The sequence below is a fragment of the Phocoena sinus genome, chromosome X (genome assembly GCF_008692025.1).
Source record: "Phocoena sinus isolate mPhoSin1 chromosome X, mPhoSin1.pri, whole genome shotgun sequence".
Taxonomy (NCBI): Eukaryota; Metazoa; Chordata; class Mammalia; order Artiodactyla; family Phocoenidae; genus Phocoena; species Phocoena sinus.
Window position 1 is genome coordinate 14,764,281 of NC_045784.1, and position 25,805 is coordinate 14,790,085.

Sequence of the window (25,805 nt, forward strand, 5' to 3'; positions counted from 1 at the left end):
CCTTTTCTTTTTTTTTTTAAACATCTTTATTGGAGTATAATTGCTTTACAATGGTGTGTTAGTTGCTGCTGTATATAACAAAGTGAATCAGCTATACATATACATACATCGTCATATCCCCTCCCTTTTGCGCCTCCCTCCCACCCTCCCTGTCCCACCCCTCTAGGTGGACGGACACAAAGCGCCGAGGTGATCTCCCTGTGCTACGCGGCTGCTTCCCACTAGCTAGCTATTTTACATTTGGTCGTGTATATATATGTCCATGCCACTCTCTCACTTCGTCCCAGCTTACCCTTCCCCCTCCCCGTGTCCTCAAGTCCATTCTCTACGTCTGCATCTTTATTCCTGTCCTGCCCCTAATCCTCCTTTTCTGAGGACATAGGCCAATATGACTCTTCTTTGCCCAATATGCCCGAAGAGCTTCGGTCTCTAAACACGGATAGCTTGCAGTGCTTCACAAGCGACAGTTTTGGCCAAACCCTGCCAGTGCAGGAATGCAGATCTTATAAATGATAGAATACTGCAACCAGTTAGTGCAAACAAACATTTATTGTGAAATATTCATCCTACCCTTTATTAGGTATTACATCATCAAAGCACTTTGTGGCAATGAAAATAGCTTTTTTTACCCCTCTGATTCACCCAATATTCCATTAAAGCTGCAAAAAAATGTGCAATCTGCTTGAAAAATAGGTTGCTCTTATTTACTCATTTGTGAAAAGTCAAAAATTAAAAAAGAAAATGAAACTTGCTTGGAGCCAATTTGCCTTCCCGCTTCCCAGCTACTCCCCAAAATAATTAACAAAGATAATTTGTTTTAAATGCCTTTTTATAAAACCAATGCACCTTTCCCCATATTATAATCATAAAAATTTTAAAAAGCCGTTATTTACTTCCTTGGAAAAAAGGTGGCCAGCCGTTGTTTTTTGATTGGGAGCACGTGTATTTCCTGGGAGTTCACTTTCTTTAACTTTATGCTCCGGTTTTTGACGGGTTTCCTAAGGGGCTCCGCGTTTCCCATGGACTCTTCTCCTGGGCTGTTGATGTCATAGCCCTGAAGCATGGAGTCTTCTCGTTTGAAGGAGAAGTTTTTGGTGGACACCCCCGAGAGGCCTTTGATCTTGCCACAGAAGATGGTAGGCACAGTGTCTTCCACGGAGACGATCACCTTGGCCGCCTGGGACTCGCTCACAATCTCAATGTTATTTTCAGCCTTGACCTCACCGCTGGGCTGGCTGGGCGGCTCGGCAGCAACGCTGCTGCCCATGTGACTATCCATCACGGCTGAGGCCTCGTGGGGCGTGGTGGGGGCAAAGGGCACTTCCGTGCCACTGGGAAGTTTCTCCATCACAGTGTGACCTGGGCTGTCCGCTGACCCGCTGCTGTCGTACAATGTCTCAGGGGGGGGCTCAGATTTCCGGTGGGCTGCCAGTGACAGGTCTAGGGCTGCATCTTCCTGGCACATCGGGGGACTGACTTCGCCAGCCTTGAGCCAGGGCACCGACTTCATGGAGAGATCCAGGGCCTCGTTCTCACTCCCCATCTTGATGACGGTGTGGCGGCCGAGCTGGAAGTACTCCCTCGGCGGGAGGAGGTCGAAGGGCTTCAGTTCCTCCTTCTGGAGAGGGGTCTGGGTGCCTTTAAACGGGTGTAGGCCGAAGGAAGATGGCGGCTTTCGGAAGCTGGGGCTGAACTTGGATTCAGAACTCTGAGGCACCGGGATGGGGATGGGAATGGGGACCGGCACAGGCAAGGGGACGATCACAGGGTAGGGAACCAAGAGGGTGGCTGGCGGGACCAGGGGGGACAAGGGGGAGTTAAACGGCTGGGGGGGCACAGGGGCGTATCCCGGCGGAGGCTGACAGGGTGGAGGGCCGAGAGCGCCCTGCGAAGGAAACAAATTCTGGAGCACGGCTTCGAAGGGCAACGTGGGCTCCTGCGGCTGGCTGGGGATCCTGAGGTCCAGGAGCTGGGGCTGGGCCTCGGGGTCCTCGGCTCCCTGGAAGAGGTTGCTGTGGATGGCGCTGGAGGAGCACGGGGCCTCCTGTGGCAGGACCAGAGGGGAGTTGAGGTGCTGGAAGACGTGCTGCTCCAGCACCACCGGCAGCTGCACGGGGCCCTGTGTGGTCATGACGTAAGTGGCGTTGCCGTTAGGGTTGAGCTCAGGCGCGGGGCTGCCCTCCACCTGCATGTGAATGGGCATCACCACCGGGCTCTCCCCGAGGCACAGGGGCTGAAGCACAGTGGCCGCTACCTTCAGAGCCATGCCGCTCTGGGACTCAGCCGGGGGGTTCAGAATGGACGGGGCCGGCACGGTCACCAGGGCCTTCTTTACCAGGTCAGTGGAGTTGATGTTCCAGGCCTCAGTGGTGATCAGCTGGGCCATGCCGTTCTCCAGTCTGTTATTGGCCAAGGCAGGGGAGGAGTCGGTCATGTCCATGGAGAGGTTCTGGGACTGCAGATCGTCCATCACTCAGCTCTGATGCCACTCGGCCTGCAACACAGAACACACCATATGAATCTTCCTTCCGAGACAATGTATAATTGCCTTGAGAGCTCTCTCTACATCTTTTAAAAGTTTCCACATCTTAGTTAACCGGGGAGCACACCCATCTCTCTGTGTATACATACATGTTACAGATATTTCCTAACATATACGAACACACCCATACGATCAGCTGTGCGTGGACAGCCCCAATTTAACAGACGATTAAACTATAAACACAGATGATGTAATGACGAAATAGCCAAGTGCGGTTAAACAGAGTATTGTGAAGCCGAATACTCACTCAGCTTATGCGCTCAGCCTGCGACAAACACAAAGTTTCGTTCCACATTGTTCTATCGGACAGTTAAGATATGCGGGGATTGGACTCGTTCAAATTCAAATATGCAGCAAAGACTTACTTTCCTTTAAGAAAAAAAATAGAACCCTGTCACGTTAGAATATTGTATGGAATTGGAAGGGGGCCATCCCAGTTATGGAAAGCATTTAAAAAACTCTTTGTAGCAGCAATAATTCTTCCAAAAGAGGCTTGATGAGAGGAACAGCAGTGTATTTATACGAGGCTCATTATAGTTGTCTCCCTCCAACCAGTGACACCCCCTTTCCTCCAGTAATAGGAAAAGCCACTCCGAGGAGTGAAGACAGGATAACTCGCACGAATGCTCACTGGGTCCAGCGTCACTGTCCCCGTTCCGTCTGTCTGACCTGTGACCTCTCTCTCTCCTAACTTCTAGCTGTCAAGAGGAACAGCTGTTGACGAATCTAGGGCCGGGGAAACGGAACCCTTGCTGGAAACAAACACCCTCAGAGGTGAGATATACTTTCTTGATGTCCGCGGCACCACTGGCCACCTCCTGAGACGCCAAAGAAGCCCAGCGCTGGTGCTTCCTGGAGGAAGCGGGGCTGCAGCTGCGATATGGCTCTCCATGGAAACGCGTCCATATTTAGCCTTGTTACCATGGAGAAGGCAGGCACCATGTCTAACTCGGGGATCTGTGCAGCCCTGGAGTCTGGTTGGGCTCAACAATAATTCAATAATCCTCAGTCTTGCTGGGCAGGCCTTGGGCAACTCCGATTCTTGACCTCACCTGTCTAAGCGGTCTAGACTTTCGTCCTGGGGTCAACTTGTCCTTCTCTCCTCACCCCGAAATTACCAACACAACCTCCAAAACAAGAGGGGCGGCCCAGCACACCATGGGATTAGAAGTGAACAAACGAGGCCTCACTACAGGAAGGCAGCTTTAAGAAATGAACAACTCTGTGATATTTCCAGACAATCACAACGTGTCAAATGCACAGAACAAGGAGTTTCTCTGAAGCGGGAGGAGGGGAGGACGAGGGGAAGGATGCTGTGCAAAGAACTTTATGGAGAAGGAACGGTGAGTGATGCCCTCGGCAGGGCACACTGCAGAGCCTCTGAGGAAGCCTGTCCCCAGGGAGCCCGAGGGGGCTTGCCCCAGCTGAAGGGCCTGGTTTTTCCTGAGAGGAGTGCTCCCTGACTCAGCCCAGAAAATGCCATGCCTCCAGTACACCATCATTCATTCTTCCATGCATTCATTCATCCATCCAACCAATCAATTTGCTGAACACCTACTGCCTGCCCAACGCTTTGCTGGGGGCTGGAGATGCTGTCATGATCTTGGAGATGCTCCTGCTTTCATGGGGATTAGAGTCTACCGGGGGTGCGTGCCGTTGATCGGACAGAGACTGGCTAGCGTGAGAAGGCGTCAGCGTGAAGCCACGAGGGGCATCAGCCTCGGCAGGACAGAGCTCTGTCGGCCACTCACAGACAGCCCTCCGAAGGCCCTGAGCACCCAGGGCCTCCTCCAGAAGGGCCGCCCTGTCCCTCACAGTGGCCAGAGCTCAGGGCGGGGTGGCAGAAGGCTGAAGGGAAGCTTGGGCGGGGCTGGTGCGGACAAGGACAGCAGCGGTCAGAGGAGGCACCGCGGCCACCCGTCCGGCCCGTGAGGCAGGCCGCCAGGAGAAGCCACGTCCCGTGTTTCCCGCGGGCTTGGGACTACCCGGCTGTGAGGCTGCTTTCTCATAACAGGCTACACCTTCTCGGCGCCTCCCCGACCGGCTCCTGGCACATACCTTCGGCTCCGGTGGCGGCTCTCACCTCTCCCCGCGCAGCCTCACTCCTCTCCCGGCCTGGCCCTGGCCCTAGGACTGCTAAGCCTCCAGAACCTTCCCGCTCAGAGTACGAGGAGGCCGTCCTGCCAGAGGTGAGGGTGCCGCCCACAGGGGGCGCTCGGTGCCTTTAAACTCTCACCATCAGGCCCTTGCCGGGGCCTCAAGCCTCTGGGGACAGGGCCGGGGCCAGATGCGATGCGGGACGGGCCAGGATGCAGGTGGCGGTGTGCGGCATCTGGGGGGGGGGGGGGGGGGCAAGGGCGGGGCTACCACCCCTGCCTCCTCCCACGTGACAGCTTTGCACCTGCCTGATGACTGAGCCAAGCAGGCCCGGGGAGCAGCCGCAGTCGCTCACCTAGAGGCCTGCTGAGACGATGCCCACCGCTCCCCACCGGGGACTGAGCACCCGCTCCGCGTCGCGTACCACGCGGGGCCCAGGACCACACTGCCTTCGTCAAGCACCCTCCCGCCTCCCAGGGGGCTCTTCCCCTCTTCCGCCCCGCTCCTCCTCCCCTCATTCACCCTGACAGCACGCCCCCCGACTCTGGGTCAGCAGCTGGGGGGCCTGAGTGGCTGTCACTGTTGTAGGAGCCAGTGCTGGAAGCCCCAGGGATGCCCTGAGGAAAACCACCGGCTCCTGAGGTGAGGGCTCACAGCGCAAGTCTGTGTCCCTGAGGACAAGCCAGAGGCCGGATGCCAACTGGAGAGGTCCTGTCACAGAAACCATCACGTAATGCTCACGCTGAGGGGGTGCCATTTCTTCAGAGGTGGCAGGGAGCCTTTTGTTTGGGTTTTTCAAAATATTAAATGGATTTAAATGAGATCGGCCATCCATTCGGCCTGCACCCATTACCCCTGGGGGTATGGGGCGGGGCGTAAAGGGAGGGGAAGTGGGCGATCTGGATCCGCGGGTGCTGGAGACCCTCGCTCTCTTGGCCCGTGGCCAGTTGCCTACGTGCCCCCCCAGATGGAGACCCTGCGGAGAAGCCTCAGGGCACACAGCAGCTGGGGAGGTGAGGAAGGACTGTCTGGGGCAGTAATTGGGCTCAGAGACCTGTGGGGTCACAAAATTGCCACCTGAACCCCTCGTCTAACTCTCACGAAGATCTAAGGATACCAGAGGCACAATGTCCCCAGGATCTGCCCCTCAGCTTGGAGCCCTCTCGGGCCTTGACCTTCACCCAGCCAACTCCTGCTCACCTGTCAGACGCTGGACTCTCATCCTCTGAGATCTCCCCCAACCCCACTGAGCTCCCACAGGACCCCAACTTACCTTGGCAAGTCCTGAACCTCCCCCTCATACTGGCATTGCCAGTATGAGAAACAACTTTCTCACCTGCTCATCTTTATAACCGTAGCTGGTGAATCCTTTCAGAAAGGAGGGCATGAATGAGTATCTAGGCCTTTCGCAGCCTGGCGTTCTCATAACCAGCGTCTTGTCACATTTATAGAATCATGGCATATCAAGACTGGCAGGGACATTAAAGCTTACATCTCTGTCCTCTTCCCGATCTTTTTTACAGATGAGGAAACCGTGACCCAGAAAGGCTGAATAAAACTCGCCAGAGGCCAGTTATCACAGAGGTCACCCTGCTCTTGGTGTGGAGAGAGCAGAGGGTCAGGCCCACAGGTGCCACGGAGGGGAACATGGCAGTCACCCACCTTCACCAGCCAGGGGGAGACTCCAATGACGAGACAGTAGATGCGAAAGCACTTTGTGGACAGTGAAGAGTCTGACACGGTGACCTGTGAATGGATTCATCCTAGGGTCCCGTGTTTCTCTGACACACACACACAAAGAAAACCAAAGCAAAGCGACACGTGTGCCGTTTTCCTGATAAGGCGTTACATTCGTGAAGAAGCCAACCTGGGGCCCAACTCCCAGGCAGTAGGTCAGTGACCCGCCCCACATCTGCACCCCACTGGGTGCCCTGCAAGCCGGGCCTGCCTCTCAGGCCTCCTGCCTCCAGAGCATCGCACGAAGGACTCAATTTACCTTACAGGCTTCCATACAAATTGACATTTTTTGGACAAGGATTCATTTATAGCTTAATTTCAAAAGTGAAAACAGTTGACCACTCAGATAATTTAGACTATTCTCTAGGTCGTAGAGTCCATCTATTTTCCCTGTTGTGGGCATTTTAACACCTAATCTCCCTCTCCCTCTCTCTCTCTCTACACACACACACACACACACACACACACACACACACACACACACACACACACACTCACACACTCAACCTAATACCCTCAGCTACATCCTAAATGATCCCATGGGGACCCCCTGAGGAGCCTGCACCGACTCCAACTGAAGGAAGTTCAGAATGTGACTGTGAACCCCACTTTAACCCAGAACAGGATCCCCGAGACCGCCTCACGCAGCGCTTGATTTCTGAGCTGGGAATTTGGACAAAAGCCCTGTGGGCATGCCAGGAGCCCTAAATCACCTTCTAGAGAGGGGCTTGATTTTGTACCGTGAATTGAGAGCATTTTCACCACAGAAACAACTATCAAGACGACCACAAGGCCCCTGGTCTGCAGCGCCAAGCGCCCCTGAGGAAATGCTTGAGGACTGGGTTCCTAGGTCTGGTGGGCAGGGTCACCTCGTGGTAACGCAAGCCAGGGGCCACTGGCTGCCTGGGAGCCCTGTGAGGACCCTGGGACCACTGGAGCGAGGTCACGTGGAAGTGAGCTCAGCCTCAGGGGAAGCAGTCTTAGTGATCTGGGCAGATTCCACCTCCAGGACCTGGATGATCTAGGGCGGGCCATTCTGGAGTCCCCTGGGCCCGATCCTGGGGACACCCCCTTCAGCCCGAACAGCCTGCAGATGTGACCTGCCCTCCTCTTCCCCTGAAGTCAGCCTCACCTAGATATTTTATCAAGATAAATTTCTTCCTTTAAGACATTCATTTTCAGGACTTCCCTGGTGGCGCAGTGGTTAAGAGTCCGCCTGCCAACGCAGGAGACACGCGTTCGAGCCCTGGTCCGGGAAGACCCCACATGCCGCGGGGCAACTAAGCCCGTGCGCCACAACTACTGAGCCCGTGAGCCATAACTACTGAGCCCGTGAGCCACAACTACTGAGCCCTCGTGCCTAGAGACCGTGCTCCGCAACTACTGGGCCTGCGCTCTAGAGCCCGCGAGCCACAACTCCTGAGCCCACGAGCCATAACTACTGAAGCCCGTGTGCCTAGAGCCCGAGCTCCGCAACGAGAGAAGCCACCGCAATGAGAAGCCCGCGCACCGCAACAAAGAGCAGCCCCCGCTCGCCGCAACTGGAGAAAGCCCACGCGCAGCAATGAAGACCCAATGCAGCCAAAAATAAATAAATAAAAATAAATAAATTTATTTTAAAAAAGACATTCATTTTCTAAAAATATATCCCGATACTATGTGTTTTCCAACTGTAAAATATCAACAGCTTTGGTTTTTATGGAGCCTGTAGGCAGCCATCATTTTTTCAGGTCAGAATTGGATCGTCGATGTCCTTGGAGCAGCAGCATTACCTGAGAGCTTGCTAAAAATGCAGAGTCTCGGGCCCCACCCCAGACCACCTGAATGCGCACCTGCGTCTCGACAAGCACGTTCACATCTGACCGGTGCTGGCTTAGCTCTGGTCCTCAACTCGGCTACATGTTAGAATCACCCGGAAGCTTTAAAAAATACTGATGCCTGGGTCCCACCACCAAGACTCTGACTTAATTGGTCTGGGGTACAGCCGGGGCATTGGGGTTTTGAAAAATACCCCAGGTGACCCTACAGTCAGAATGACGTGCAGTCAGAATGGCCTTAATCCAAAGGCCAGAGAACAAGGCACCTGGTCAGCCAACCTTCTTCTTAGTGGCTCATCTTGCTTCTTACTTCACAGAAAAGACTAAAGCCATCAAGTCCGGAATTCCCTCAACTTCCACCCTGGCCGTCACAGAGTCTTCCCATGTGCCCCCGCCCCCGGGAAAAAGTGAGGTGTCACTCCTTCTTGCAAGGCTGACTTCCCAGAGACCTCTGTAAGTATCCTCCCCCTCCCAACTGCACCTTATTCTAAATCTATTTCTCGCTTTCGATCCAGCACTTAAAACTACAGCCTCAATGATCAACCTAATGGTGTATAAAAATCACCAGCCGCTTACTATGAGGGAAATGAGCAAAGCATAACTCGCATCCTTTAATCCAACGTAGATACGGTTTCACCATTCAGGACCTGATATGCACTAAATATCTAAGAAGTAATTCCAACTGGGTAAAAAATGGTTTTGCTCTCCCCATAGGGTGTAATGATTGTCAATTACTTGCCCCAGTGATTAAATTTTCTGAGCTTCAGACATCAGCACAGGGCGTTTCTACTGAAGCTGTGAACATAATTATCACATGAATGGATTCCCAAATTGGCTACAATAGGGCGCCGAGTACACAAAATAGTCACCTGGCTTACAGCCGATTGCCTTTTACACGCGGAGATCTCCACGGCCCTCCGAAAGGACTAGGACAACCCAAGCTAGCTTTGGGAACGAGTCCCCAACACGTTACTTCATTTATTAAAACGGTGGTGGCCATGCAGCTCGTGACTGAGTCTCACCTTCGTGAAGGTGGGCAGCGGCTGTGGGGAGTTCTGCCAGAGAGGACTGAGTGCAAATCTTAGCTCTGATGTGATGTGATATTGGCGAAAGATGGGAGCTGTGAGACAGTCGGGCAGGAGGAAGCAGCGAGCCTGAGCACGGTAAACTGGCCACTGACACCAGGGCACTCCCAGGCCTTCCCGGGGAGCAGGGTAAAGTCGTCATAAAACTTATTTATGTCCATTTTACCATCTCATCCTTTTGATTCTCATTTTTCTACTTTATGGCATATGTAATAAATAAATACAGGAAGACATATATAATTTAACAATGTGTATGTGCTGAGGGGTGTTCAATTCTTTCTTTTGTTTCTGATGGGAGTGTAAGCATGAAAAAGGTGGAACTCGGCCGGAGAGACAGAGCTTCCAAGGCCCAGCGAGACTTCCAAGGGTCTCCCCCTGCCTGAACGAGTCTTGGGGTCACTGGCCCAGGCCACCCCTCACATTCTGCAGAGCAGGAAGCTGAGGTTCACTGGTTGAGTGAGGCTCAGAGGTTGTAGGCATGCAAGACTCTCAGACCTGTGCTCCTTCAAAAGCACAGTCCCTCAGCCATTGCCTTGGGTTCAAATTTCACTTGAGTCAAAGGGGTCCCCTGCTACGTCTGTATCCCTTAACCAGAGTCCAACACCAAAGTATGTGGGATGGTCTGATTCAACCATCAGACTGTCAAATAGAGTTTGATGGGTGAGGAGCTTGATGAAAAAGATGAAATAAACCCTCGAGTGCATGGTGTCTAATAGATAAGAAATTGAAATAGAAGTAAAAGATGAGATTCAAGACACACACACACACACACACACACACACACACACGAGCTCTTTGTGACTGGGGTAAAGTCATTTTGTGTCCCTGGGACTCAGTTTCCTCTTCTGTAACGTGGGGTACTGCCCCCCTCTCACGGTGGGGTGGAAAGTTAACTCAGGCCTCCCACGAGTGAGTGGTGTCTGCGGGAAGGAGTCAAACCCGGCCTTCTAGGAATTGCTGCGGGTCCTGAGGGATGGGGACGTGTGGGAATTCAAGAGACTTGGATGGAAGAGGGAAAGGGCACAAGGGGTGGGGGAAGGGCAGAATGGGGGCGGGTCTTTCTGGGCCACGCCCATGACCCCCCCACCCCGCCCCCAGAAGCCGCCATTCCCTATCCTCCCAACTCCAAAGCCCACAGCGTGGGTGAGGGGAGCAGCTTGGAGGGAGGGACCAGGAATGGTGAAGAGGGAAAGGTTAGAGAAAGGAGGCAGGCTCTTTTGGGAGTTCTGGTTCATCTTTAAACCAGGCCAGGGGAGAAGAGAAGGCCAAAAGGAGGGGAGAAGGTAAGAAGAGCCTTCGGCTTCAGTCAGAGCATGGTTTATCTCTCTTGGGACTCGACCTCCAGAGCAGGGCAGGGTCTGTGGGGTGAAGACATCACAGCGCTGTCGGGAACCCACGATGTGCCAAACGTCCCTACGACGTGGTAGGATTCCACCAGAGCACAGGAGGGATCTGGGGGTCTGGCTGTGGAGGGTGCCACGCAGTTGCCCTGGTTCCTTTCTGGCCCAGGAGGAGACTGTCAGATGTCTTTGCATTTCCCATCTCATTTTAGACTCCCAAGTACCTCCAGCCTGCCCACAGAGGACCTATGGCGGCCCTCGGGCTGCAGGCCTGGGTGCGGGGCCGGAATAGAGAACTAGGTTCACGTCCAGTCATGTATGTATTCTTTCAAAAACTATCTGAGTGCCTTCACTGCGTGCCAGGCGTGCATCTCCTAGCCCTCCACCCTGATGCTGTTTTCTCCACAGGCTCATCGCCTTCTCTCTCAGCTCAATTCCCCAAGGATTCACCAACCGATACTCTCCCAGGGCGATCTGCTTCTAACAGGGCTCCCTCAAGGTGCACAGTTCTTGCAGAGGTAAAGGAGTAAGTCTCTAAAAGGATGCCAGTCCCTAGACAGCAATGGGAAGAGATGTCAGTGCGAGGACCCCTCTAAGGTAGAGGAGAAATGCTTACTGCTCAGGGAGGGTTGCCCCTGAAACTATGAGGAAAGAAGCACCCTCCTCAAGTCTTGGTGAGCCCAGGGGAAGGGGAGAGACACAGATCAGAATCACCAGAGAAAATCATAAAGAACTGCTGGTGGTGGCAGGGGACACCCACCTGGATGTGGGCTGTGAGAGCCCAGGAGTGTCCACCCCTGCACTCGGCCAAGGTCCCAGAACCTTAAGCTGGACACACAGCACCCGAACACCCTCAGGTGCTGGTGCCGGAGTGGCCATCTCGTGCAGGAGCACAGGTCATGCTCAAGATCTCTGGCCAGGGTCTATCATCTTAAAAGGCTATGGTGTTTGGAGATTTTTCTGGCAATAAAGAAACCTCTTAAATAAGGAACAAAGAGGGAAAAAAACCTGCTCCTGGAAGAGAAAATACTTCTAATTAGATTGAGATACAAAGGTTAAATTTTTGTTCTGGGAAAAGGACTGTTTATAATCCCGTGTCATTAGCAGGACATTTTCCAGAGACTAGTGTGCCAGAAATAGACCCTCCGAGGGGGTCACTGGAAGGAAGGGGTGCAGATCTGCGAGGTGCAAAGGACTGGAGTTCAGATTTTCCCTTTATCCTACCTAACGCACACGAGCCGCTCACCAACTCTCGGCATGAAAACTGTGCCAGCCTCACCTGGGCACTGCCCTCTGCCCGCCACTCCCGAGAGGGGTCAGAAGTACAAGCTTCGAACTCAGACAGGCCTAGGTTCAAATTTCAGCTCTGCCTAACTTTGCTACCTGTGTGACCTTGGGCAAGTTAGTTCTAAGCCTCAGTTTCCCTCTGTGCAAAATGGAGGTTAAAAAAGACCTGGGGTGGGGGGAAGAGCTGGACTGTTGTAAGGATGAAAGGAAATCATCAGTGTAAAGTAGCTGGCACAGGGCCTGGCACTTAGAAAGTTCCCAATAAAACATGGCTAGGGCTTCCCTGGTGGCGCAGTGGTTAAGAATCCACCTGCCGATGCAGGGGACACGGGTTCGAGCCCTGGGCCGGGAAGATCCCACATGCCGCGGAGCAACTGAGCCCGTGCGCCACAACTACCGAGCCTGAGCTCTAGAGCCCGCGAGCCACAACTACCGAGCCCGCACATCTAGAGCCCGTGCTCCGCAACAAGAGAAGCCACCGCAGTGAGAAGCCCGCTCACCGCAACTAGAGCAAGCCTGCGTGCAGCAACGAAGACCCAGCGCAGCCAAAAAAAAAAAAAAAAGTTGGTGATAATGTTGAGAATAACATGGCTGACATCATCATCACCGCTACTGTCACCATCGTCATCACCACTGCCATTGTCTTCAGCTCCATCATCATCAGTCTCACTGTCACAGCCATCATAGCATCACCATCATTACTGTCACCTTGTCACCAGCATCACTGTCACCATTATCAGATCCACTGCCTATATTTCCTCTCAGCGTCTTAAGTAGCATTACAAACGCTCCCAGTGGGTTTGTACATTCAGTTTCTGAGTTGAAACCCTGTTTGTTCAGAGGTTCGTTTTAAAAGCAGCTGCTAGGAACTGGGAAAGCATTTACCATAGAATTAATATTACATCTGATGGCGAGGTTTCCACAAAAACTCACTTAACCCCCAGCATAGCTGAAATATTGAACATCTGCGGTGAAGATAGAAAACAACACTGTTGCCCTACAGGAAATGAAAGACAATGGGAAAACAATTCAATAAATACAAAAATCTACTTCTCATTCAGGCTGGGAGGCTGGGGGAGAAAGAAGAGGTGGCCAGAGCCTTTTGTATCTGGAATATGGACTCATGAGCATTTGTAAAGTTCCAAAGTTATAGCTGATTGGCTGTGATGCGTCATTTCACTTCAGATCCTACAGTTTTCTTTCTCCGTGACAGAAGGGCCTGAATAGCTCTCTCCTCTCCTGCCTAGCTGCAAGATTAGGGGCATTTTCTCAAAAACAAGGGAGGGGTGGAAGAGGAGAGCAATTGGGTAAGGACAAGAGGGAGAGAGAAAGCAGAAGAATTTTCTGAGATAACTGGGCAAGAGTTGCAGGAAAGAAGGTTGCTCAGCTGGAAGAGAGAAAACCCAGAAACTGAGGAAAGCGGTGAGAAAAGCGCGGAATGACCTTTATTCAGCTGCCCAAAAGGGATCGCTGTTGAGCTACAACCACTTGGTTGCTGTGCAGCGTGGTGGAGGGAGAGGCGGGAGTGGAGCTTCCCAGCAGAATGAGGGAAAATAGGAAATTGTTCACCAGCACTAGAGGTACACGAGAAAGGTGATCCGAATTCGGGGAAAGCTTCTCCCATGCTTTTAAAACCACCAAGCACATTCACTTATGACTTGACTCGTCAGTCGTAGAAAACAACATAGATTAGTCTTCTTTTGGTGTCTGATCTTTGTCTTTGCTTACCTCTCAGCCTCTCCTTGGGCAGTCAGAATTGGGTTTCCTCTACCAGAATTGGGTGTTCCAGAATGGAGCTGATAAACTCATTCTCAATGAGGTCTATGACTAATAGGTTCAAGAATTATGTTTCCTTTATTGGTATAATAAACTGAATTCAGTCAGTGATAATGTTATGGACGAAGAAATGAAATCCTAACTGAGCGATTTCAGATACCAACCAAAGGGAGAAATCTTACTTATCTTGAAATCCCTCCACAGAGACGAGAGCCTACAACTACGTCCAAGTTTGCTGGCTCCATTAAAAGGCACTTGACATGCAAAAAGGGGATGGGACATGGCCTCAACCTTTAAGCCTTCAGAACTTACAGAGGAAGTGAATGCGAGTCAATTCTTCAGGGCCCTGTTACTGAACTGGCTACCTCCTCCAGCCCTGGTCTCTGTCTCACCAGGTTTCTCTGCAGAGGTCAGGGGTCTCAAAGGACTGCACCCCCATGCACACATGCTACTGCAATGTCACAGCCACGGTGGAAGCCTAACGACCACCAACTGTGGCAGACACGGTAAGCGGGGGGGGGGGGGGGGGGGGGTGGCGGGGGAAGCTGTTGGGTTTTGATGTTCCCAACTGGCTCCTTATCTTAGTTTGGGCTCCTCCACAGACTGGCTTGACTGCAAGAAGTTTCTTTGGCAGAAGATCTAGAAAACACCAGCAGAGAAGTGAAGCAGTGAGACTTGGAAAGGAAAGAAGCCAACTTATCAAGTTAGTTACCACCGCGGGCAACTGGGGCTCAGCTGCACAGGTAACGCTGGGAGACAGTGGAGAACACCTGCCTGGGAGGTGGGGCATTTATTCACCAACCCCCAACCATCAGACGTCAAGGGCTGCTCCTGGACGATGTGTTAATTCCTTGGCACTTCCAGCCAGCCCAACACGCGGGCCTAGTGCACTCCTGAGACTAAGAAAAAAAAACCTGAGGGAAAACCACAGGTATTTTCAGTGAGCAGCCTCTGGAGTACAGGGGTCACCCTGAGAGGGCACGGGGACAGGATGTCAACCATGTCTGCTACACCAGCCATGCCCTGGAAAGTTCTAGTGCTTATTATGTGACGACTCAAATGTCACCAGCTCAGGCCACCATGACCAGGTGTTTCCCCAACTGCTGGCACTTTCTATGAGCCCTGTGAAGAAGACACTCTGTTATGGTAACAATCTCCAAGCCACAGAGGGATCTGCTAGAAGTGTGCCTTGAGATCTCATAAAGAGTCAGGCACACGACGAGGCCAGAGACAGCTCCCTTTCCAAAAGCAAAATGTTCCAGAGATGCTCAGCTTGGCTAATGTGCTCCTTTGCTAGAATATAATTTGGGCCCTCAAGAAGGTTCTTTTAATCATATTTGTGCTGGCTGGAATGCAAGATGTTCCTGGGATGAGTCACAGAGGGAGTTTCTCTTCTAGTGATCTTGTGTTCCAACTCAGGGCCCAAAAAACAATAAATAAACAAATGCCACTTCACTTCATCAGCTGCATACCGCCTAAAAATAATAATAATAGTAACCTCGACCTGAGAAGTACACAGACAATGCAGGAAGAGGGCGGAGAATGCTCGTCTTTTCAACAGGGAGCCTTCTTTCTGGAATTCTGTTTTGTCAGAAGCACCCCTCTGCCCGGAGACAAGCTCTCTCAAGAACAGAACAAGACACTCTGCAGAATCTTTGGGTCGGTGAGTCTTTGGAAATTCTAGAAATGCACTATATTTATCTTAAAGCAAGTGTCGTGGTCGCAGCTAATATGGCATAAACGACGCACGGGTGCTGCATGGGGGGGAAAAGCTGCAGTGTAACACCTGGCTAGTCGACGATGAAGATTATAGGTGTTATTTCCTATTTTCTTTCAGGGAAGAGTTCTGGAACGTGTGTTCACACACACACATGCATACACCCCACGGTGGGCAGGCAGATTCGAATGAGTCCGCCTGTCGTCCCTCTAACACTCAAGGTGGTCCCCAAACCAGGATCCATGCTAATTCTCCTTTGTCCTCACCTGCTCCACCCCTGAGCTCCAGTCATTCAACCTTTACTCCCAGAAGTGACAATGTGAACCGGGTCTTGCCACGGGGCAGGATTTCAGTAGAGGAGGTGGTGGAATGAGCGGGGCAGGCGGTCCAGAAGCAGGAGGAAAGGCACCAGAGGAAAGGTGTGGAGCCCGGGGCCCGGGCCTGGGGAGGGCCTGAGGGAGAGACAGGGTGCTGTGAACATGAGAGGCGTGTCTGGCTCCTCCAAAGGGGGTTAAAAGTTGCCCTTCGGCAATGAACCCGTGCGCCAAAGGATTGCTGACTCAACCAACACAATTTTGATGTTTCCACAGGCCCTGCTGAACAGAAGGTCATGATTCAGTCATGAGACCATTAGATAGGGAGGAAAAGAGTGAGTAGATTAATTTGCGGGACTTAGCTAGCTCTCCCCTCACCCCCCCCCCCCACACACACTCACACACTCACACTCACAAGATGAGAATAATAAGCTATTTACTAAGCATTTGCTTATTATGTGCCAGGTGCCCCGCTAGGCATTTCACATTCATTTTCTCGTCCACTTTCTCAGCAGCCCCAGCACATCAGTACCACCTTGGTTTGAATTGGTTTGTTCCCTTTTCTTTTTCCCCCACAAACTGAGCTGTGAATCCCCGGGGAATGGTTGCTCTGATGCGAGGAAGGGACAGAGCTTTCCAAGAATGTGAAGGACACATTGCAGGGAAGGCAGGTCTGGGGGACGGGAGAGGGGAAGAGAGGGCCCCATGTGGGGGGGCTGCTGAGGGTGGCGAAGGGGGAGTGTCTTCTTGCCTCCGACCAGAGCTTAGAACTCCCTGGCCTGCTTCTGCCCCTGCGGCAGGCCTCAACCTGAGCTCCCCGCTCCACCACTGCCCCTGCACCAGCCACCCCTGGCCCCTGAAGGACAGCTCTCTCTTCCTAAACCTCAACGAATCCCAGGTAAGGGTTCATTCCCACCCTTCCCAGAAAAGGATGTCATCTGCGGCCAACTGGCCAGCTGTTCGCCATACCCATCTCTTCATCTGCCTGGACTACGTTTCCCAGCCTCCCTGGTAGTTTGGTGTGGCCACGCACCTGAGTTCTAGCAAACAGAATGTGGGTGGAAGTGACGTACAGCACTTCCAGGACCGGCTGCTACCAACCTTCCACACACGATGCTCCAACCTCTTTCTCCTCCCCTCAGCTTGACGCACAGGGACCTCCTGGAAGCCACCTGATGCAGACAGTGGAGCCACAAGATGGAATCTGCACACCCGACTCACGGCTTGGTGGAGGGCGACCGGCCATTGGGAACACCCACTTTGGGCTTTATGTGAGGAAGGAGCAAACTTCTGCTGCGCTTGAGCCGCGATACACATTCGACTTGTTCAGAACAGCCGCTAGCATCACCTTACCCGACACCGTGCTCCCCGGGACGGACGGCTCTGTACACAGCGGGTGCTGGGGGCAGGCAGACTTGCAGCCTCCGAGCAACTCGAGCCCCGCCCCACTGGCTGAAAACCAGAACGGCAGGAGCCGCCCAAGTGCTCAGAGCCCAGTTCGGAGCCTCCACGTGCAAACTTTTCTGCACTGAAAGCACTGACTCCCGTGGCTGTTCTTCCTGACTTCAATCGATTTATGAACATGGGTTCGGGACCATTCTTTGCTTGGTTCCTGCGTAAGTCTCCACTGAAAGAGTCCATTTCCTTGGCATTCACAGAGCCGGCGGGGTCGGGAGAGGCCAGGGGGAGTGAGAGCTGCCATCAGAGAGCAGAGAAGGCCAGACTTTTAGCATCCTTCCGCCCTGGAGACCCCCAGGGGCCCACCCGTGCGAGTGGGTAGGGGTGTGGGAGGGAGAAGCAGCGGGGCCCTGGCTCAACGCAGACAAACAGACCCAGGAAGCTGGCGGGCCTGGCATCTGGCCAGAGGAAGCTGCTAGGACCATAACACCCCCTTCTCTCTCTGTACCCTTTGATGCTTTGCTGGTTTGAAGAGCAGGGAGGCCTGGGACTTCTGCCCTTTCCCCAGGCACACGGGATTCTTTATAGGAAAGGTCCCTGTGCATCTTCCTTTCGGGCAGGTCCACCATCCATGCTTCAAGGGGCTCGGCCAGCTTTCCCTTGGTGCCCTACATCATTGATTATCCAGGCAAAGACTGCCCTTTCGAAAGTATCCTCCCCTCCACCAAACACATGTTTCACTACTCGCAGGCTCTCGTGCGATGTTTGACATTACTGCCCTCTTTCTGGGTTTCTCTCCAAAGTACGCATCCGTCTAAAGCCTCTGGGGCATTGCCACACTGGAGCAAACTTTCTACACAGTACGGGCACCCTCACCTACACTGGGACATTTCCTGCCCGTGACTTAACTTAAGTGAAGCCCTAACGCAGTCAGTCAGCCAGCGTTGTCATCAACACACTCCCCCCGGGTTGTGGGGAGGTGTGAGCTCAAGTTCAGACCAGGGAGGCCCAACCCTGGGCTGCTACCGGAGGAGTTCTAGCTACCCCTTCGTCTCTAGTAATACCTGAAGCCTGGCTAGCAGAGCACAGGGGATATTAGAAATGTTCTTTTGGTGGTAAAATGGGTGGCTTGCTTATTAGCGTGATGACTGTTAGAAATGGGTAAAATTAGTGATAGTCAAGATACACAGATTAAAGTATTTGAGAGGCGCTCCCCACCCTCGTAGGGTTGGAGAAATCAGGAAGGCTGTAACCAGCACCCCCAGGGATGGTTCCGACGCTCGCCACCTAAGTGGTCCCATGCCTGGCAACTGGTTTTGGAGGATTTCCAGTTGCCCAGGCCAACTACAAGGTAAGAAATCGGAAATGTCATATCCCCGTTGCGTGGAGCTTTCATACCATGTGTGATCACAGAAGCTGAAAAGACAGCAGGATTGTGAACTGGCCTGTGCCTGCTGGCTACTTAAAGCTTAGATCCTCAGCGTCTGTGTGTGAGTGCGCGCGTGGGGCACGATCTGTCCCCCTGAGGTTGTCATGTTGGCATTCTGAGCTCCCCTCGCGGGAGCCCCCTCCCTCCTCCACTCTGACTCCTGGCCTGCCTCTTGCTTTGCCCTGCCTTCCCCCCCCCCCCCCCCCACTGGGGCTCTGGCCTTGAGCTTGCCCTGCGGCAGTCTGTAGACAGCCCTCAGGGCTGGAAAGACTCCGCTTCACGGACAGGGATGATAAACAGAAACCTCCGCACCATAAAAATGTAACACTTCGCTTCCCCTCCACAGGATCTTTTCAGTGTCTGAGCTGGCATTGACTGACATGCTTGAAAATTCTTAAAAATGTCCTCTAAAAGAAAAACCTAAAGGATCATATCACATCCATTAGAATGACTAAAATGAGAAAGACCGTAACACCAAAAGTTGGTAAGGACACGGAGCAACTGGAACGCTCCTACACTGTTGGTAAAACGGCGCAGCCACTGTGGAGAACCGTCCGGCGGTTTCTAATGAGGTTAAACAACTGCCCATCCTCAGGCCGAGCAATTCCACTCTGAGGTATCCTCCCAAGAGAAATGAAAACATATATTCACAAAAGACTCGCGTACAGATGTTCATAGCAGTCTGGTCATAAGAGCCACAAACTGGAAACAACCCAAATGTCTGTCAACAGGTGAATGGATAAACACAATGGGCAACACCCACACGGTGGACCTCTACTTGGCAATAAAAAGCAGAGGACGCCTGCCACGAGCAATGACATCGATGTTTCGAAAACACTGTCTTGAGCAAAAGAAGCCAGATACAAAAGTGTACACGCTATAAGGTTTCATTGACACAATTCAAAAGCAAGCCAAAAAATGTATAATGATAGGAATCAGAAAGTGGTTACTCTGGGGAGTGGGGAGGGGGAAGGACTTTTCTGGGGTGATGGAAATTTTTATAGCCTTTTTCAGGCGGTGGTTACACAGATGCACACAATAGTCAACGCTGACGTATCTGGCCACTTAAGAATCATTTGACTTTATGTTAATTGTCCCTTGATTTAAGAAACTAGACACTGAAAATACTATCAAACTGCAAAAAAGAAAAAACCACCCCAAATGGTTCTGTGTGCGCACATGGTGAGTTTTGACCAATTCTGAGCATAGTGAAGGGAGGTAAGACGGAGCAGAGGATTCTGCTAGTAAGGGGGAGTAGGTTACCCCCAGGGCACCTGCCAGGGGCCCTTTATCCCAGGTACAATCGAAGGACGCAGCCTCAGCCTCCAAACAAATGCTCAATGAAATAAAAGAACAGAGGCCCCGAAGGAAGCTGGCCCAAGAGTGTGGGATCGCTATCAGGCTTTGAGCCAAAACCACTTTCCAGGAAATGCCAATATTTTTGTGTTTGGGAAAGGGAGGGAGTATTAAGGCAAGCAAAAGCCAAAACGTGTTGGTCTTTGCACAACTGCTGCCCGACTGAGGGGCCCTGTGGGAGAAGCTTCAAAGTGCTGCTACCGAGACCCCCTCCAAGGGTCTCTGGGGTGGGGCACCCAGAAAAGCCTGGGCAGGAGCGGTAAAGTTGGAAGTTCGTTAAGGGCAAAGATCTATTTTGCACGGGGGAGAGGCATCTTCTATTTCCCTAGTAAGAGACCACAGCAGTCTCGCCCATTCGCCGTGGTGTTCAGCCCTCAAATAGCCCAGGGCGGCTTTTTGACATACTGGCACAGGCATGAGCTTGTGAATCAGGCCTGCCAGCCGACCCCTTGGCTCTGCCCCTTCAGAACTCTGAGGCCTTGGGCAAGTGACTCAGCCTCTCTGAGCTGCAGTTTCCCTGCCTGTGAAATGGGGAAAATAACGCCTACTGCCAAACTCTCGACTGGAGCAGAGACCTCCTCCAGACGAATTAGCATTCATTTTTAAATCTCTGGACCGCAGGTACACAGAATTTGTGCAGTCATCGTCTTTGGTTCATAACACTGTTCCATGCACGGCTTCCCTTGTTTTTCATTTGTTTTATTTTTAATATTATGACATTTAAAATAACAAAATAAACACTCATGAAGGCATGGTCCACTCAACAACACGTGGGTCTGTTTCTGGACTTTTTATTCTCTCCGTTCCTTTGTTTACCCCTGCACCAGCATCAGAGTGTCTTATTATACTTTCTGATGGGGCTAAGTGCTAAGAAGAAAGTAAATCAGGGTTAGTGACACAGGGGAATGGGGTGGGGGAGAGAGAGGAGAGGGAGAGACACAGAGAGACGGAGAGAGACAGAGATAGGGAGACAGAGGAGGGCCACCTACTTTTCATTTCACAAAGACTACCTAGTATAAGCCATTTTGCAGATGAGGAAACAAAGGTAGAGAAAAGGCGACCTGCCCCAGGCCACACATCCGGGGACAAGATTATGGCTCGAATTCCAAGTCCCCTCTGTTCAAGGCGATGGTTCCTGACAACGCACTGCTCCTCTGGGCCCTCAAATGCCTCCAAGCGGCTTTCAGGTAATGAGCTGACAAGTAGCATATTGAAATGGTGTTCTTCCAACCAGAAGTTCTTTATTGCCAAAAAGATTATTAGGGTTCTGACATTTTTTAATGGCCTTAAGGGCCATGTCAAAATCCACGTGAATATTTCCAAGGTATTTTCTTGTCATGGGTGATATTCTCAAGAGAAAAATCAAGGATACGCTGGTGATGTTCTCTGAAATCTGAGGTGGGTGCTATGATCACATAAGCAGGACAAAGAATTTTTCTTAATAATCTACAAATAAGTGAGAAATATACAAGTAGTAGATTAATACTTTTACATGTGTTTTAATGCCATCCCTTCGGTTCAACACATAAAAATTCTTACTCCTAAAATATGGATGGTAATATTAAGGTCAGAGAGTTTAAAGGCTCACCTACCCTTTTCTTTTGAAAGTCTGAGCCGGGTACAAGATAAAACCGGGACGGAGCGCCGTGACTAAAGACACTGGAGTCAGTCTGACCTGCGTTCCCTATTAAACCTTCAGGGTAAATGGATTTCTCAAATCTGTTTTCCTCGTTGACCGGCTAATCCCTTCCTTCTAGGAGGAGATTTCAGCCCCTCCACTCTGCGACTCTTCTGTGGCAACAGACCCACGTGCTGTTTCCATCCTGTGTCCCCACACTGAGCTCCAATACAACTGCAGAAATTATGACTCAAGAGATCACAATTACTGACTTCCGAGAGCCTCTGACTTCTCCCGGGAGAATAAGCAGATGAGAAGCTCTACGTATTTTCAAAGAGACAAATTCAGGCTGTTTCGGAATCATGCCCAGGCTTTTCCCTGCCTCTCATTTTTCTTGTGAGGACAATCCTGAAAGTACACAGATGTGAGGGCGCTAATGGCAGAAGGGCCTGACATCTTTTGGCGCAGGTAAGAACCGTCTGCTTTTAGTTACTTAAGCTGTGTCTCCAGGGTGGATGCAACTAAAGTGACTCAGACTTTTGGCCGAGAAGCTGTTGAATGATTCCCTTGCTAAGCTCTCTGCGCTAAGCCACTCTTTGCCACTGTGGAAGAATCGGGACGCTGGTAGACCTCACAGGTGTACCCTCACTCACACCCCGAAGCTCCAACTGGAGAAAGAAAATACAATGCTGAAGCATAAGTAATCCAAGACAATCCCTTCCGACTGGTGGAGAAGAGCCTCACTTAATGAAATGGGTTGGAGATGCCCAGCTCAGCCACAGACCGGCTGTGGGTGCAGGAGCAATTCCTGAGCCTCTCTATGCCTCAGTTTACTCATCTGTACAATGGGGGTCAGAGCAGTACCTGTGTTGCAGGGTTGTGAAAGGGAGTGAGCGGGTTACCATGCAAAACACTTAGAACAGTTCCTGGCACACAGTAAGCGCTCAATAGGGGCGAGCTATTATTATAATAAGGACAGGGAGCCAAAGGACCCTCACTGTGGGACACTAAATAAATGAGGGGAGCATTTCATGTTAAACTGTAAGTAAGCAATGAATGAGATGAAAAGAAGGTGACTTTGCTTCTCGGCAGTTTTAAGCCTGGCATGGCGCTGGCCACGGTGGGCAAGGTGTGCAAGGGAACGGTAACTGCCGTTAAGTCTGAAGTGACAAGTGCAAGGTCGAGAGCAGAGGCAGTAGGGACCTGATGGAGGGCTTTCATTAGGCCAGACTCTCCGGGATGAAGAGTGTGGAGGAGGAATCAACTCGGGCTGCACACGAGACTCGGCTGGGGAGCTTTGAAAGATCCAGATACCCAGGCCACATCCCAGACCAATGAAATCAGTATCTTCCACGGTCGGCCCGGGCGTCAGGATCTGTTAGAGCTCCTTAGGTGATGAGAATGTGCAGTCAGGGGCGAGGACCCCACCTTCAGGGCTGCCCACCCACGCCCCAACACGAACGAGCGCTTTTCCTGGTCAGTCCTCAGGAGGCCCAGACACACAGTCTCAATTCTCATCACAGAGACAGAGAAAACCCACCAGCCCATCCAGGGCAGGAGCTGATTAGTATTTGTGTATGAGTCCACAGTGCCTGGGACACCATCTTGGTGAGGAATCCCTGAGTGAACAGACACATGGATGGATGTGTGAATGAATGAGTGGATACTGTACCATAGCAAATGTCTGCTGATATGGAAGAAAACTTGGTTAAAACCTTTCTGGAGGGCAGTTTAAAAGCATTCATACCCACTGACCCAGAAAATCTACTTCTTGGCATCACCCCAAGGCAATGAAGGCCCTGGCTGGATTTTCTCCCAAGGGCCTGCAGTTCTGATTAAAGAGAGATCCGTGGGCAACAGAACAGGAAGAGTGGAGAGTCCAGGGTGCCCATGCTCTTGACATTCCACTTCCATGGGAAGGTGGGAAAAGGGCACCCTCAGGCAAGGCCAGTGTTTTTTTTTCTTTCATGAGGGATTGAGATTTGCACAGACTTTCAGATAAGAACTCAGCCTAGACCCCCAGAGCTCAGAGGAGTAAGCACAAGAGAGGTTCTCCCAGATAGGAGAGAGATTACAGAAACCCAGCAGCTAGTCACCTAGGCTATTAAAAACAAAAAATCACAGGAAGGCAGGGCCCAATGTTAGACTGTGAGCAGAGCGGGCCCCTCTCAGCCCCTCCCCAACCCCAGGACGGGTTAACTACAAAATGTGCCCCCAAGTGGTTACTGACGGGACCCAGTCCTGCCAGGCGGTAAAGACAAAGGTGTTGGCTTTCTGAAGCCTTGTCTAACACACTGAAGATGCGTATTTGCCTTGAGGAAGTCAAAAACCTTCCCCCTCTGAAGACAGGATGGGTTCGCCTTTGAGTTCGTCTTGAAGGCACTATACATGAGGGTGAATCCGTTTGTCCAGAACCAAGGTCCGCCCCTCGGGACGGAACCTCTACCGGGCAGGTGATGAGGGATCTTCTACACTGTGTGTGCAACAGCGTTAAAATAATGAAACTGTGAATCAGGAGCTGGAATCAAGAAGAACTCTTGCAAATATGCCTTTAAAAAGTCAAACCATCCCATCTGAAGCCATTAAATGTGTTTGTATGTGTACGTACTTCTTGGTACTTAAGAAAAAATAGAATCATCTTTAAATTTAAAAACATTCCCCGGGTAAGACCACTTATAAGAAGTTTAGTCCAGAAAAAATATTATTCTTGTGTTACAAAATCAAAGCAGTGGAGGAAAAAAAAAAAATCAAAGGGAACGATCAGTCAGGAAAAATGTCAGGGTTCCAAAATGCTGCGGGAGACCGCAGAAAAAGCACGGTCATATTTAAGCTTGGGCTAAACATACTTTTTTCTACAGTCACTTTTCAGCAAGTGTAAGTTTATATATGCTTTGTCAAATGCCTCTTTGAGGATTTATCCTGAGGGATTTCCTACAATTCTTGGGCTTAAAAGTTCAGGCAAGGTTACAGAGGTGGGTGGACTTTAGAAGTGAAAGGCCATACAGAGGACAGCCGTCAGAACATGGCACTGGAGGCTCAGGCCACCACTCTGAGCCCTGCGTGGCCCACCTAGGAGGGGCCTGCGTAGTTCTCCCATGTCACAGGCAGCCCCCAGCCTCGGGCAGCCATTCTGCAATGAACCTGGGTCATGGATCGCCCAGAGGCCCAGAGGCTGTTTGTGGCTGGGCTTGCACTGTCCCGCAACTGGAAACACCGAAGAGGTTGACGGCAGGCACTTGGTGACGTCATGGACACCAAGGATGACATCACCACCACCAACATCATTGTGACCATTGCTGTTAGTTGAGAGAACTGAAGCCAAATTAACTCCGTGAAAGCTGACCAAAGCAGTGTTAAGGACTGTTATCAAATTATTGGTCCCTTGCAACGCAAATGCCTATTCCTTGGTGAGACTGTATGTTCTAAAACCAAAAGACAGAGGGCGCACCTGCTGTCTACTTCTCCGCTGCAATAGCTCTCATTACGTCATGTTGACCACGTGGCCAGATCCACTGAGTCAGCCCTCATGTTACTCATCTCTATAGCGTTCCACACGGTTGGCCATTCCTTCCTTCTTTTCAAACATAAATCAGAGTGCTTTACTCAGCTCACTGGCTTCTCACTGGACTTGAAACAAAAAGCCGAGTCCTACAAAGCCCTATCAGACTGGCCCCACTTTACCCCTTTCCAACCTCTGCTCCTATCACTTTCCTCCTCCATCAGAATACTTCTTTTCTTAGAACCACCACACTCTTTCCTGCCTCAGGGCCTTTGCCCTGGCCGTTTCCTCGGCTTGGAATGTCCTTCTCACAGCTGGTTCCTGGTCAGGCTTTAAGTCTGAAAACCAGTCTCGTCAGAGAAGATTCTATGACCATCTGTAAGCCCCCAACTTCATCCCAGCTGTTCTGTCTCACATCAACTTCTATGTGTCTCTCCTTCAGCATTTGCAAGTTATCTTTTTTCCCCTTGATTTACTATTTATAGTCTGTCTCCTCCATTCCGTCTGGAAGGTGAGCTCCTCATCTGCCATGTTCATCGCAGTATCCCCAGCACCTGGAATAACACTCGGTCTATAGACAGTGCTCAGTGGCTACTTGGAGCAAGGAAGGGAGCGGAAGAAAGAGGGAAGGAGAGAGGGAGGGAGGGAGGACAGTGTTCCCAACCAGTGCACCTAACGACTGGAATACCTCAAATTCTTCAGAGAGGTGCCGCTAAATTTTGAATAGTGGGTTCCATGTATTTTGGCCATAGCTGAAGCTATACAGAGTTGAGTCGCTGTCAAACGGAGAGTT

At 51.5% G+C, this 25,805-nt stretch overlaps 1 protein-coding gene across 7 annotated transcripts in view; it reads right to left on the reverse strand.

Moving 5' to 3' along the window:
- Window positions 1-317: 317 nt before the first annotated feature.
- Window positions 318-25,805, reverse strand: part of RAI2 (retinoic acid induced 2) — a 155,509-nt gene continuing 130,021 nt past the window's right edge. For 3 of the 7 annotated variants that reach the window (XM_032620937.1, XM_032620936.1, XM_032620934.1), the window contains one exon: window positions 318-2,494. In XM_032620937.1, coding sequence (XP_032476828.1) covers window positions 890-2,470 — 1,581 coding nt within the window. In that variant the 5' untranslated portion in view covers window positions 2,471-2,494 and the 3' untranslated portion in view covers window positions 318-889. Of the gene's footprint in view, window positions 2,495-2,789; window positions 2,912-25,805 lie in introns of all 7 variants that reach the window. The other 4 variants (XM_032620940.1, XM_032620939.1, XM_032620935.1 and 1 more) reach the window with 4 other exon arrangements.